The sequence below is a fragment of the Peromyscus eremicus genome, chromosome 1, assembly GCF_949786415.1.
Source record: "Peromyscus eremicus chromosome 1, PerEre_H2_v1, whole genome shotgun sequence".
Lineage (NCBI taxonomy): Eukaryota > Metazoa > Chordata > Mammalia > Rodentia > Cricetidae > Peromyscus > Peromyscus eremicus.
The window spans coordinates 162,777,889-162,791,975 of record NC_081416.1 but is presented as its reverse complement, the minus strand read 5'-3'; the positions used below and the strand labels follow the sequence as shown (position 1 = coordinate 162,791,975).

Genomic DNA, 14,087 nt, shown 5'->3' with positions numbered 1-14,087 from the left:
GGTAACAGCTGTCCAGGAGCAGCAGACGGTGAGCTTGGAGCTGAGGAACCTCCTCAGGGAGCCTTTAAAAACCCTTATTCTCCCCCCCCCAGCCCCGCCCCTGCCCTGTTGGCACCCAGATGCTGGCCAAGGCCCTGCCCTTGCTGACGGAGGTGGACTCCCCACTCTCACCCCCACAGCTGTGGGAGGGAGGGACCTGTTGCACCTGCTGTTCTGCAGGCTCTAGGTCACCCTGGATACCTTCCCAGGGCTGAGATTGGGGGGACAGGGCCTGCTGCTCCTGGAGCTGTGCGTGATCTGGGGGCCATAGCCAGAACAGCAAGGTCAGGTGGTGGTGATGAAGGGGTGCAATAGGAGGGTGGGGGAGCAAGTGACCCCCATCACACAGCTCTAAGGAAGGTCCTGTACCTCAAGACCCAGCATGCCCTCAGAAACCAGCAGTTAAAACAAATTCCTGGTACCAATGGTAGCCAGGAGGGCTACAAGCTCCTTGCAAACACAAATCTTGATTTTGAGAATGTTAGGATTCTTACCTTCTTAGACTTGGAATCTAGATCACTGATTTTATTGTTCTTGTTAGAAGTTTGGGAGTAGGCATGGCGGTGTACACTTTTAATCCTAGTACTTGGGAGGCAGAGGTAGGTGGACCCCTGTGAGTTCGAGGCCAGCTGGTCTACATAGTGAGTTCCAGGGCAGCCAGGGCTATATAGAGAGCTGTTTCAAAAACAAATCAATAAAATAAAATAAAATAAAAATAATAGAAATTAGACTCCACATTCTCTCATCAAGAATATGAGAATTCAGGTTATCCCAGGGGAGTGTCACCCACCCCAACTGTGTTGGGGTCTCAATGACCTTTCTATTCCTTAGATAAGGGTACTCAAAGTCATGTCCTCAAAGTCCCAAAGATTTGAACTAACTACCTTCCCCAGTCAAAATTATCACCACAGAGTCTGGGAAGTGGAGGCAGGAGGAGGATCAGGAGTTTAAGGTCAGCTTAGCTACATAGATAGTTCTAGGTCAGTCTGAGCTATATGAGACCCTGACTTCCAACAAAAGTGTGTGTGGGAGTTGGTTGGAACTGGGAACATAGGCCAGTTGGTGTGGTGATTGCCTAGCATGCATGAGGCCCTGGGTTTGAACCACAGTGCTGTGTAAAACCAGGTCTGGTGGTGCATGCCTGTAAAACCAGTGTGTGGGGTATGGAGGCAGGAGGACCAGAATTTCAAGGTCATCCTTGGCTAACACGAAGCAATAAATAAATAAATGAAAATATTCTGAGGCTGGTGCGATGGCTCAGTGGATAAGGTGTTTGCTACCAAGCCTGACAGCTTTTGAATTCAATCCCAATGGCAGGGGAAGAAAGCCAACTCTTAGAATATGTTCTCTGATCTCTGAACACCCATGAATAAATATGTGAAATAAAAATAATATCAGAAGTTGCAACGGCAACCCCTCACTCAATCTAAGAATCTATCAGTTTCAATGACCAAGAGCAAGGGCTTCAACATTCAGTGACCCCAAGGACCACATTTTGGGGGTCTCTGAAAAGAACCAGAAACTGGACTCCTACAGCCTTGATGGTAAAGCCAGAGTTTTCAAACTTGAGACCTGGATACAAACAGCAAGGCAGCTCACGAGCCTGTACTGTATGTCATCAATGTGGCCAAGGAAAAGAGAATGCTGACCTTATTGTCTTGTTTGCCAGGAGGCCTAGAACTCATGGTGACTCTTGGAAATCTAGTGTTTATTGGGTTCTCTCACTGGGACGTACAGTTCATGAGCATGGACAAAGTGGCAGACACTGTTCTGATCCATTAAGATGAATGACTCATTTAATCTTTGCAGACAAGTGTTATGGTGACCCATTTCACAGATGGTAAAACCAAGAATGAGTGGGGTCAGGCCCCTGATCCAACATTCCATATCTGATCCAAATGAGCAAAGTCATACCTGAAACCATGTTCCCTAGCCCAGGGAAAGGGACCCTAGGTGACAGGGAATAGTAGATTTTGTATCCTAGTCCCCCACCCATCTCCCATCATACCCTAAAGAAAGAAAGTCACATCCCTACAGAGAAAGTTGGATCAACACTATCTTCTTTCTTCTCTCTCTCTCTCTCTCTCTCATCTCTCTCTCTCTCTCTCTCTCTCTCTCCTCTCTCCATCTTTCTTTCTTGCTTTCATTCTTTCTTTTTTTTCTCCCGAGACAAGATTTCTCCGTGTAGCTCTGGCTATCCTGGAACTCACTCTTTAGACCAGGCTGGCCTTGAACTCAGAGATCTGCCTGCTTCTGCCTCGAGAGTGTTGGGAAAACACTGTTTTCTTGGTGTTAGGCAGGTGACCTCTGGAGGGTGGGGCCCTGGCTAACAGTGTATGTCAATGTGCAAGAGGACTCAGCTCTGTCTCCGGTAGGAATGGGGCTGCTGGCCGGCTACGGGGAATTCTTGGTCAGGGTTCCAGGTGGTTAGTGAGAGACCTAGGTGGTGGGCCAACGAGTCAGTTTCTTGTTTTCATGTTTTCCCGGATCCAGTCCATGTAGCTGCAGACTTTGGTGTAGACGCCAGGCTTGGTGGTAGTATCGCAGGGGACATCACCCCAGGATACAATGCCCTGCAGGGCACCACTACAGACCAAGGGTCCTCCAGAGTCACCCTGTGGGGATAAAGGAGGGTTTTCCTCAGTATTTCATTCCATGTAGAGAGAGGATGAACACCTCACCCTCTTGCCTCAACCTCCCAAGTGCTGGGATGACAGATGTGCACTGCCATGCCTGGTACACATGGTGCTGGAGGTGGAAGCCAGGCCTTGTGCATGCTACGACATTACCAACTGAGTTACAAGCCCGACCCACTGTCAACCTTGTTCTAACTAACCACTGTTCTTCATCTCAGTGAAACCCCAAACCAACCTCACCCTGGGAAACTCCAGTATTACCCCAAACTAATCTAAGCCTACTCTGATTCAACACAACCCAAAGAGCTCACCTCCCCCACCCCTGCCGAGTTTGGCTCTGTCTCATATTCCCCAGCCCTACAGCACTAAGTTCAAGTCAGATTCCATCCAATCCATACATCTTCCCCATTCAGAATCAAACAACCTGTGCTCGCCAAACACAACCCAATCCCAATCTTTACAGCTTCTTCCCCCTTCCCCCAAACCCATGCCATCCCCTGCCAACCCCAACATGCTTCTCATCCTGAGTCAAACCAAACTCATTCCCCTTCTTAGCTTCCCAGACCATATAATCCACCCCATTTCCAATCTCACTATGATTCTAACTGCTCCTGGAAATCTATCCCATACCTGAACTTAACATTATCTCTGGCCCAAAGCAAAGAAAATTCAAATAATCCTACTTGTTCTATTCTGTCTTAATTAGCTTCCAACTTGACACAGCCTAGGATCATCTGAGGAGTCTCAATTGAGAGGTTGCCCAGAGCACGTCTGTGGGAAGTTGTCTTCACCGTTGTTCAATACGGGAGGATCCAGCTCACTGTGAGTGGCACCATCCCCTTAGGGAAAGGGCCTTGGTTGTATAAGAAATAGAGCTGAGGACATGGAGAGATGGCTCAGCAGTTAAGACCACTGACTGCTCTTGCATAGGACCCAGCTTTGATTCCCAGAACCCACAAGGCAGTTCACAATTGTCTGTAATTTTAATCCCAAGGCCCTCTTCTGGTCTCCATGTGCACCACACACATGTGGTGCACAGATATACATGCAGGCAAAACACTCATGCACATAAAAAAAGAAAGGAAGGAAGGAAGAAAGGAAGGAAGGAAGGAAGGAAGGAAGGGGAAAGAAAGAAAGAAAGGAAGAAAGAAAGAGAGAGAAAGGGAAACGGAAGAAAGAGAAGCCAGCTCAACAGGAGCTGGTGAGCAAGCCAGTAAGCAGCGTTCTTTCGTGGTTTCTGCTTTAGGCTCACACTTTGAGTTCCCGCCCTGCCTTTCCTCAATGATGGACTGTGAGCTTGAGAGCTGAATAAACTCTTTCCTCCCCAAGTTGCTTTTGGTCAGAGTATTTTATCACAGCAACAGAAAAGCAAGCTAGGATACGTCTTATTCCCCACTTTTACCCAAAGTCCCCACTTGGCTCTGACCTCACAGGAGTCCGTGCCACCGCCCTCTACACCAGCACACACCATGGTGGGCAACACTCGACCCGGGTAGTCCTTGTTGCAAGATGCCTCGGAGATAATGCTGATGTTGGCACAATGCAGTGTATCCGGGAGTCTCACTGAGGAGGACAGATGGCTTTGAATATATTCACTCCCTTTGGTCCCTGTGCCCTCCACCCAAGAACCCTGGAGGACAGAGTGGCTGGAATTCCCAGATCCAGCGCCATCCTTCCACGCACCTTGTGACTTGTGACTCCCTGTGGCTCCAGGCTTGTTGTCTGATAGCAAGCCCCAGCCTGACACCACACAGCCCTCGCCGGTAAAGGGGCAACGCGTGGGCAGAGGCACGGGGCGCACCTGGGATGAGAGCCGGGCAGGCTGGAGAAGTTGCAGCAACATAATGTCGTGCAGATGGGTGCGAGCCTCGTAGCCGGGATGTGGGATGATTTGAGAGACGGATCGCACTTGCTCTGGGCCATCATGCTTGCGAAGGTTGTGTTCGCCAAGGCGCACTCTCATGAAACTGGGCGGGTGAGTAGTTACCCGAAAGGAGCAGACAAAGGGATCAAAGAGTGGACAACCTGCGATTTTCTGACCCGCTGAGAACCTTAAACATCTCATTTCCTTTTCTCAAGTCCTTCAAACCAGTGGTTCCAGCCATGGCCCTGGAGTTGCAGGGTGTGGTGGCACATGTCTTTAACCCCAACAGTTGGGAGGCAGAGGCAGGTGGAATTTTCTATGTTTTGAACCAGCCTGGTCTACACAGTGAGCTCTAGAGCAACCTGGGCTACACAGTGAGACTTTCTCTCAAAAAACGAGCAGATAAACAAAACCAGGAGTCCCAAGTCGGCTACACATGTGGAACTCGGTCCCAGGTTTGGCCCCTTTCCTTCTTCAGAATAGAAAATTCTCACCCACTAGACCTCTCTCTCATCAGGGGCCCAAAAGATGGGACATTTGCAGCCTCCTCATTCCCCTTTAGGAATCTACGGTGGCAGAATCCACACCCCTTCTCACCCAGGGCCTGAGCCTCCAGCTTCCCCGGAGGTCCCTCAGAAACCAAGAACTTGTGTTACTTCCGCACGTACCCAACAGTCCATGTACCGCAAACCCAGACGTCCCCCGTCACAGCCACACCCGCAGGACCCCCACCCCTGCCTTTGTACCGGGTTTGGCAGTGGGCAGCAGTCAACACCCAGTGTGGGGAGATTAGGAAAGCGCCACAGTTGAACCGGCCGCGCTCGAAGAGGGCCACTTGCCACGGCTGAGAATGAGGCACACACTCCTCGCCTTCCAGGACCTTGTCACCATCCTGAGCTGCGGGAGACACGGAGACACGGGCGGATCTCCGTGAGCCCCACCTTTCCAGCATCCCTATCCCGCCCCCGCCTTACCCTATTTTCACTATAGGTTTCACCCAGGCCCTCCCTTTGTTCATTAAGAAATCACTTCTTTAAAAAAGGAAAAAGAAAGAAAGGAGAAAGAAAGAAAGGAAAAAAACTCCTCCTTTAATCCCAGTACTCCCGAGGCAGGGGCAGATGGATCTCCGAGTTCAAGGCCAGCCTGGTCTACAGAGTGAATTCCAGAGCAGCCAGGACTACACAGAGAAACCCTGTCTCAAAAAGAAAAATAAAAAAGAAAATAAGAAAGAAAGAAAGAAAGAAAGAAAGAAGGAAAGGAAGGAAGGAAGGAAGGAAGGAAGGAAATATATCTATGTTTAGGGCTGAGGATAGCCCCTTGGGTAAAGTGTTTGCTGCATGAGGAACTGAGTTTGTACCCCCACCACCCACATAAAAAGCCAGGTGTGGTCCCACATGCCTGTAACCCCAGTGCTGGGGTTGGGGGAGGGGAGACAGGCTGATGCCAGGGTTTGTGATTAGCTAGTGTAATCCCAGGGCTAGATGATTAGTCTGCGAGAGACTCTGTCTCAAAGAAAAGAAAAGAAAGGAAAGGAAAGATGGAGGGCTAGAGAGATGGCTGGTAGTTAAGAGCTCACACTGCCTTTGCAGAGAACCTGAGTTCAGATCTTGGCACCAACACGGTGGCTCACAGCTAACTAACTCTAGCTCCAGGAAATCTCTGGCCTCTGGGGACTCTCTCTCTCTCTCTCTCTCTCTCTCTCTCTCTCTCTCTCTCTCTCACTTATAAATGAAATAATTTTTTTTGTGAAATAAAATTTTAAAACAAAAAGAAATACATAAGAAGTGATGGAGGGGCCGGGCGGTGGTGGCGCACGCCTTTAATCCCAGCACTCGGGAGGCAGAGGCAGGCGGATCTCTGTGAGTTTAAGGCCAGCCTGGGCTACCAAGTGAGTTCCAGGAAAGGCACAAAGCTACACAGAGAAACCCTGTCTCGAAAAACAAAACAAAAAACAAAAAAAAACCAAACAAACAAAAAAAAGAGGTGATGGAGGAAGACACTCAGTGTTAACCTCTGCTTCCACCTACACTGCACAGGCGAGCATACATGTCTCTCTCTCTCTCTCTCACACACACACACACACACACACACACACACACACACACTTGTCTTGGAACCGTGTGTTCTGGTTTTGACGGTTGCTGCCTGTTCTTGCCATGAGGCGTTGACTCCTGAGTTTGCATGTCTGTGCATGCATGGGTGCACACACGTGCATGTAGGCCAGAGGACAGTCTCCAGTGTCTTTCTTCAGGCATGAATGCCTTGATTACTGAGACTGGACTACTCTCACTGAACCTGGGGCTCCCTGACTTTGCCAGGCCTGCTGGCCAGTGAGCCTCAGGAACCCACTGAGTCTCCCCCGTCCAATGCCGCCTCCCATACAGGGCTGTGACCCAGGTTCTGAGGGTCAAACTCAGGTCCTCATACTTGCACAGGAAGCAGCTTACCGACTGAGCTGTCTCCCCAGGCAGACGCTGATCTCTTGGTGCTTGTTCTTCTCAGTTGTAAAACTGTGGGGATGGCCATGAAGGTAAGAGGGGCCTCTGGGTGCCTTTGCGTGTGCCGGTGTACGAATTGTACCTGGCCCATTGTAACTCCTTGCAACACAACTGATTTGTTTCTTCGGTGTTTTGAGGCAGGCTCTCACTCTGTTGCGCAGCCTGGCTTGAAACTTACAATGTAACCAGGGTGGTCTGAACTCATGGCAGTCTTCTCTCTTAAGTCTTTCAGGTTCTGGGATTATAGTCATGTGCATTTGTTACTTTAAACAAAGGACACCCATTTGTTTACAGGGGTGTCCACGTGGATGTTCAGGTTGGTGACACAGGTATGGCCAAAGCATGCAGACATCTGCACAGACCTAGTTACAACAGCTAACAGCAAAACTACAGTTTAAAGGCTGGGGCATGACTCAGTTGGTAAGTCCTTGCCTTGGGAGCACAAGGATCCATCTTTAATCCTTAGCATCCAGGTAAAAAGTCAGGCATGGTGGTGCGTGCTTATCACTCCAGTGCCTGAAGTCAGTTGGATCCTGGAGCTCTCTGGCCGGCCTGCATGACCTAATCAGTGAGCATTAGGCCATTGACAAAGTCTGTGTAAAAAACTAAGGTGGGGCTGGAGACAAAACACTCCCACACATAAAATAATAAAATAAAACAAGGCAGACAGTGCCTGAGGAATGAGCTGATACTGACCTCTGGCATCCACATGCATGTGCACACAATGTAAAGATGTGCTTTGCACATAAGTCATTCTGTAGAACTCAGAGACCCAGATGCCCATCTACAGGGTGAATACTCAGACAGGAACAGTGCCCACCAACCTAGACCACGTTCAGACCCGCCAGATACAGAGCTGAGGTTTCAAGGTCAAAGATACTAGCAGGAGAGACAGAGAAAGCAAGATCTCTAATGTTTAAGGTCACTCTTGGAAGCTCACAAGGGGGGGGACCTGGCTCATGCTTCTGGACAGCAGGTCACACACACACACACACACACACACACACACACACACACACACACACAAAGTGTGTGGGAGAGAGAGAGAGAGAGAGAGAGAGAGAGAGAGAGAGAGAGAGAGAGAGGATGGCATCACATGTAATGACATAATTGGGACATTTGAGGCCACAGTTCCTTATACCGAACGATGTGGTTGGCCCACTCTTCCAAGGTCAAGACCATGACAGACACCCAGCTCCTGGGCTGTGTGACAACCAAGCCAATGTCCACACTCTGCCCTCTGTCCTCCAAGGTCAGGAACAGGGCCAAAGGGAATGCGGATGTGGCAGAAGAGGGGCTTAACAGAGGAAGGGTGAGGTCGCCCTGTGGAGGAGGGCACTGGCTGAACAGCTGGGCATCGGGCTGCACCTGGCCAGTCCCAGCTGGAGGAGGGCGGAGTCCCCAGCTGGGTGCAGCAACAGCCGGCAGAGCACAGGGAGAGCCCAAGGGGACACTTGCCTGCCATGGGGGAGGGCTGAGAGCCCCGGGCAGAGGTCAGCTGGGGAGCAGGGGATCGTTAATGGACACCCCCTCCCGTTTCTCCAGGGCAGGAAGCATCAGGTTACACTGGAAATTCCCACAAGTGGCAGAGGTTGGTCTGGAGTTGGCCTGTCACCTGGAGTGACCTTGGTTTAGTGGTCATCCCTGCTTTCAACCTGGTAAACGAGGGCAAGGGTGGTTCTCTCCTTCCACCGTGTGGGTCCTGAACTCAACCACTCACAGTTGATGGCATTACCGTCTGCGCCATCTTACCAGTCCCAAGCTTATCTGGGGGGACAGGTTTTCTCACTGAACGTAGAGCTTACAGATTGGCTGGACTGGACGTCAGTGAGCCCAGAGACTCCCATCTCCTCCTCCCAGCTCTGGGATTTTACAGGCATACTGCTGGCTTTTCACGTGGGGACTGGGGGTCTCCCCAAGTCCTCTATCTCACGTGGTCATTATGTGCAAATACTAGGTGCCCTTCCTGGAGTGTCCAAACTGTTCTAGAATGCTCACACACCTCATGGAGCACCACGTTGAATTTTTATGGAGGACAGTTACCTCCATCCCATGGTTGGGAAACCTGAGTTGCAGGGTTGAGGAACGGGCGGCCACGGGATTCAAACCTAGATCCTATGCTCTTGATGTCTCAACCAGCCTGATTGCTTGTCCTGTACATCACCTACATGATGTGATTAGGACTTCGCAGTGACTATCACAGGTAGGGAGCACTTGAGGCCCAGAGAGGTAAAAGGGTTTCCCCAAGGCTACACAGCAGTAAGGAATGGTCTTGGAACTCAGGTTCAAGGATTCAGGTGGCTCAGCACCTCCAGAACTTCTGATGACTCATGGCTGAGGATTCAGGAACATTTGGCAGGTGACTCAGGTGGGGTCCAGATAGGATCATAAAAGGGTCTCTGGGTGAAGTATGGGCTAGCAGGTCCCAGGTTTCAGACACTCTGGGGAAAGGGGCACCCCATTTCATCAGACCAGTACCCAACTTTGGTGTCCCTCACCTGCAGACACCAGCAAGATGAAAGCAAGGAGAAGCCACATTGTGGAGGAAGGTCCTGGGCTTGGAGATCTGGTGGCGGGGAGGATGACAAAAATTGGGGTGAGGCTGGGTCCATCTGTCCCCATCACCATCCCTGCAGACAGAAATGCATCCCTGTATATGACACACTTGCCTCTGTATATCCCAGGTTTACCTCAAACTCGTGGTCCTCCAGCCTCAGCCTCTTAACTGCTGAGATGGCAGGCGGAGGGCGCTCTGCTAGACTAAGAAACCCACTTTTACTGCCCTGCCGTCCATCCGCAGCCTCCACCCTGCTCCTTCCTGGTACCTATCTCTGGAGGGTCCTCTGTTCCTTTCAGCATTGGCAGACCCCAGCATCCTTCTAGAGGGCCCTGGGTCTCTCTCATCACCATGGCCCCTGGGTCTCTCATCAGGCTCTATCCAGGTTCCCATGGGGACTCTTGGGTCCCCTTAAGTCCAGTATTCCTGTAGTCTGTTCTGTACACAAAGCCCTAGAGAGCTAAGCTCCATTCCTCCTTCCCTCTTTCTTCCTCTCCTCTCTCCTTCCCCCTGGATACCAGAGCCTGACCTACGCTGGCTAACTGCACTGAGCCATGCCTCTTGACCCTCACTGGTGGATTCTAGGAACACACAGGGTCTCACTAAGTTTCCTATGCTGGTCTTGAACTCTCCACTCTTATGCCTTAGCCTCTCAAGTGCAGAATAACAGGTATTCACTACCACACCTGGCTTCTACAGGGTCTTTCCACACAAGAGCTGCGGGCTCCTCTCTCCTGCTCTCAGCCTCCCATGGACGTCTGATAGCCCCCAAATAAAGCCCCACATTCTCAGCAGTGCTTTGAAGGCCCCTTCCAGCCTGTCCAGCTGGGTTTCTTGGACCTTCCTAGGTACAGGCAGTGTGGGACTTTGGTTCTGCAGTTTTACACCCTGACTTTGCTCAGCTTATTCCCCCTGGACCTTCTCTGACCCCTCCCCTGACTCTCTGTGGTGTCTCCTCATCAGACTAAGAACTCCTTTGGAGCAGACCCCACTTGACTGGCCCTGGATCCCCAGGTACCACCCAGTGTTAGGATCTGGCCCATAGAGAGACCTCAGGACGTCTGGGGGAGTGAATTCAAGTCCTTTCCATCTTTCATCTTGCTATTTACTCTTTCAGCTCAGCCCGACTCTTCTAAGACACTGTTAGGCAGAGGCGGTGACATTAAGACCCTGTGGTGTCCATCCCGCCCCTGCTTGGCAGCACTGACTGCAGAGACTGAGACTTGCCTGCTCCCACTGCTCATCCTAGAGGAAGATGGAGTTCAGGTCAGACTTTCCTGTCCCCAGCTCTGTTCAACCTGGGACCTGGCACTGGGGACACCTCAGGGAAGTTGTTCTGAACTGATTTGACCTGTGATAACTGCTGACCATGTCCTTGGCTCCATGACAAGTGTTCTCAGGGACGTCCTCCCAAGTCACCCCATCCCTTCCTCCCCCTTCAGCCCAGGCTCTTTCTAGAAGCTTCGAGACATTTTCTTGGTTCAGATTCAACTTGAAGCTACAGAAAAAGGACACAGAAGACCCAATGCCCTTGACAACTGGCCCTCCAGGGTAGTCTGTGCCTCCTGGAGACCAAGGCACTTTCAGGGTCCCCTCTCCACCCCCACCCACTTTCCCAAGCTCTTTCTCAAAGATCTCACCCCCTCCAGGTCCTCCAGTGACATCCAGAGCGGCTGGGATGCCAGAAGGGGAGCAGATGCCTGAAAGCCTGCATTTATAAGCTCCTGGCCCAGCCTGGGTCTGGGGTGGGGTTGGACAGAGTGGAGTGAGAGGCAATGGAGGGTCAGGTTTACAGGCTGGACGCCCTGGTGGCAGGTGCGATGCCAGACTAGGTCGGTCTAATGAGCGTTTATTAGTCTGAAGCCATTGTCTGAGTCTGTGAGGAGGAATTCCACCCAGGGGCAGTTCCTCAAGGGAGGGGACAGGAGGACAAGCACAGAAAAACTGAAATGCAGAGCCTGGGATTCTAGGTGTAGGGGTGGAAGCTGGATTCTAAAGTCATGCTTCTTGGGCCTGGGAGACAGTGTTGAGCTTTTTTTTTTTTTTTTTTTTTTTTTTTTTTTTTTTTTTTTTGGTTTTTCGAGACAGAGTTTCTCTGTGTAGCTTTGCGACTTTCCTGGAACTCGCTTTGGAGACCAGGCTGGCCTCGAACTCACAGAGATCCGCCTGGCTCTGCCTCCCGAGTGCTGGGATTAAAGGCGTGCGCCACCACCGCCCAGCCCAGTGTTGAGCTTTGATGCTGTTTTGTTGTTTGGACACAGGGTCTTGCCAAGCAGCTCAGGCTGATCTGAGTTTGAACTTGAGATCCTTCTGCCTCAGCCTCCCAAAGGCTGGGATGACAGGTGTGTGCCACCATGCCACCTTGGAACTTTGATCTGGGTTCATCTTAGCTTACAGACTGGGGAGGTCTCGAATTTGGTTGTCATGACCTGAAGTCTACAGTGTGAAATTTAATTACTTTTATTTTTAGTCATTGAAACATGTTAAATTTGCACACACGTGCACATGTGCATCAACTGTGGGTGTCTTCCTAAGTCACTGTCCACCTTATTTGTTTTTGTTTTTTTATTATGTGTATGCTTGCACATGTGAGCGTGGGCACCAGCGCAGATGCCCATGGAGGCCAGGGTCTCAGATTCCCAGGAGGTTGTGTTGGTTGCGACCTGACATGGGTGATGGGAACCAGGCTTAGGTTCTCTAGAAGGGCAGACTATGTTCTCAACTGCTAAGCTCTCTCTCCAGCCCCTCCACCTTGTGTTCTGAGTAGACTCTCTCAGTTCGACTTGCAGCTTCTCGATAGACCTAGGCTGGCTAGGCAGCCAGCTCCCGAGACCCACCTGTGCCCATCTGGATTACAAACTCAAGCTGGATTTTACGTAGGTTCTGAGTATTGAACTCGGGTTCCCAGGCTTGCATGACAAGCACTTCGTTCACTGAGCCCTGTCCCTACCCTAGAGAGTTCACTTTTGAAGGCTGACGTCCCGTGCCTGGAGTCATCTGTATCCTGGGCTCTGAACTGTGAATGACTTTTGGGGTCCCAGGCTTGTGCTCCTTATTGTTTCTTTCTTCTGGTGTCGCCTCCATCTCCTCCTCTTCTTGCTCCTGATTCCATCCCTGGTACCACACAAACCATACAGAATAGTGCATGCCTGCAATCCCAGCCCTTGGGGGCCTGAGGCAGGAGGATCAGGAGTTCAGGATATGCTTGTCTACACAGTGGTCTTGAGGCTAGCCTGGGATACCCAAGGCTTGCTTTCCAACAACAACAGCAGCAAAAACAAAACAAAGAACAGAGCCTGCATCGAGCCAGGCCCAGTGTCACACATCTGTATACTACAATCCCAGCCCTCAGGAGGTAGAGACAGGAAGAGGGAGGTTTGAGGCAGCCTGGGCTATCCAGCCAAACAAACAAAACGTCTGGACTCAAGAGAGCCTGACTTCTGGTTCTGGATTGCCGGTGTTGGCTGTGGAGCGTGAGCGCAGTGTTCAGCTAGGCATTGGTGTCTCGGTGCTGGATTCCCAGGTTAACGTGCCACACTCACACTCAGCGTTGTCTAGCCTCACACTGGGACGAGCTTCAGCTGGGCACTTCTGTGGGACGCAGGCTGCCACCCAGCGCTGTCCGCGGATCATTGCGTCCCCTTTGCAGTCCGTGGGATCTGGAGCTTGGCCTCCAGACTCTGCATCTGTAGGCTGGAACCGTCACAGAGATGGCCCAAGGTTTTATGGTATCTGTGGCTGGCTCCTGGTGTCTCAAACCCCCAGAGGGCCTTGAGCAATTACCTAACACCTTGATAATGAGAAGGTCCCTCAAGCTGGAGGGACTGAGCTGTGGTCACACAGCCAAGCATGGCTTCAGTTATAAGCTTCGTCCCTCCCTAGGTCTGGGAAGCTGTTGACTTTATGGGACAAACCTGCATGGCTGGTTCAGCCCCTCTAGAGCTACTGGACCCAGATATCCTTAGAAATTGGGTTTCAGATTCTAGGACATTCTGTCTACCTACGTCCCCAGAAACTCTGGAATCCAAGGTGTTAGAATTGTCTGGAATCACAGGCCTCCAGGCAACCTGGAACCCTAGAGCTCCAAACCCCCAGAACCACTATTTTAAGTTTCCATCCTAGACCTGCAGACACCCTGGACCCCCATGGCTAAGCTAGTCTAGAAGTCTCTCGTGTCCACTTGTCTCCTTGCCACACTCACACTCAGTGTTGTCTAGCCTCACACTGGGACGAGCTTCAGCTGGGCACTTCTGTGGGACGCAGGCTGCCACCCAGCGCTGTCCGCGGATCATTGCGTCCCCTTTGCAGTCCTGTGGGATGGCTCCTGGGCTTCCCTCCTTATGGAGAGATTGAAGCTCAGATGACCAAGGGAAGGAGAGTCTAGTTTTCCTATTCCCAGCCTCCAGCCACCTCTGGTCTTGGAGCCCCCTGGTTGGTGACGGGGTGTGTGTGGGAATGGGTGAGGGGGCTCTCCGGGGTTTTACTGAGGGCTC

The 14,087-nt window shown here is 51.2% G+C and overlaps 1 protein-coding gene and 1 long non-coding RNA gene across 2 annotated transcripts; both read right to left on the bottom strand.

Annotated features, from left to right (window-relative positions):
• Positions 1-2,208: 2,208 nt before the first annotated feature.
• Klk15 (kallikrein related peptidase 15) lies at positions 2,209-9,624 on the bottom strand. Its single transcript, XM_059253422.1, has 5 exons — positions 9,536-9,624; positions 5,286-5,436; positions 4,359-4,642; positions 4,102-4,238; positions 2,209-2,654 (listed from the first exon to the last, which is right to left on the bottom strand). Exons 1-5 carry the CDS (start codon positions 9,573-9,575, stop codon positions 2,499-2,501), a joined length of 768 nt encoding a protein of 255 aa, XP_059109405.1. The 5' UTR covers positions 9,576-9,624; the 3' UTR covers positions 2,209-2,498.
• Positions 9,625-12,038: 2,414 nt separating this feature from the next.
• On the bottom strand, positions 12,039-13,607 carry LOC131902429 (uncharacterized). Its single transcript, XR_009377083.1, has 2 exons — positions 13,378-13,607; positions 12,039-13,287 (listed from the first exon to the last, which is right to left on the bottom strand). It is a non-coding gene; the product is annotated as an uncharacterized LOC131902429 (long non-coding RNA).
• Between the last annotated feature and the right edge of the window lie 480 nt (positions 13,608-14,087).

Bases quoted from the DNA above. Each gene is read 5' to 3' on its own strand.
- Klk15 (XM_059253422.1), bottom strand. From the start codon at position 9,575: ATGTGGCTTCTCCTTGCTTTCATCTTGCTGGTGTCTGCAG. The intron at 5,437-9,535 runs GTGAGGGACACC...TGTCTCCCGCAG, and splicing joins CATCTTGCTGGTGTCTGCAG to CTCAGGATGGTGACAAGGTC. The intron at 2,655-4,101 runs GTCAGAGCCAAG...TTATCCCCACAG, and splicing joins GTGGCACGGACTCCTGTGAG to GGTGACTCTGGAGGACCCTT.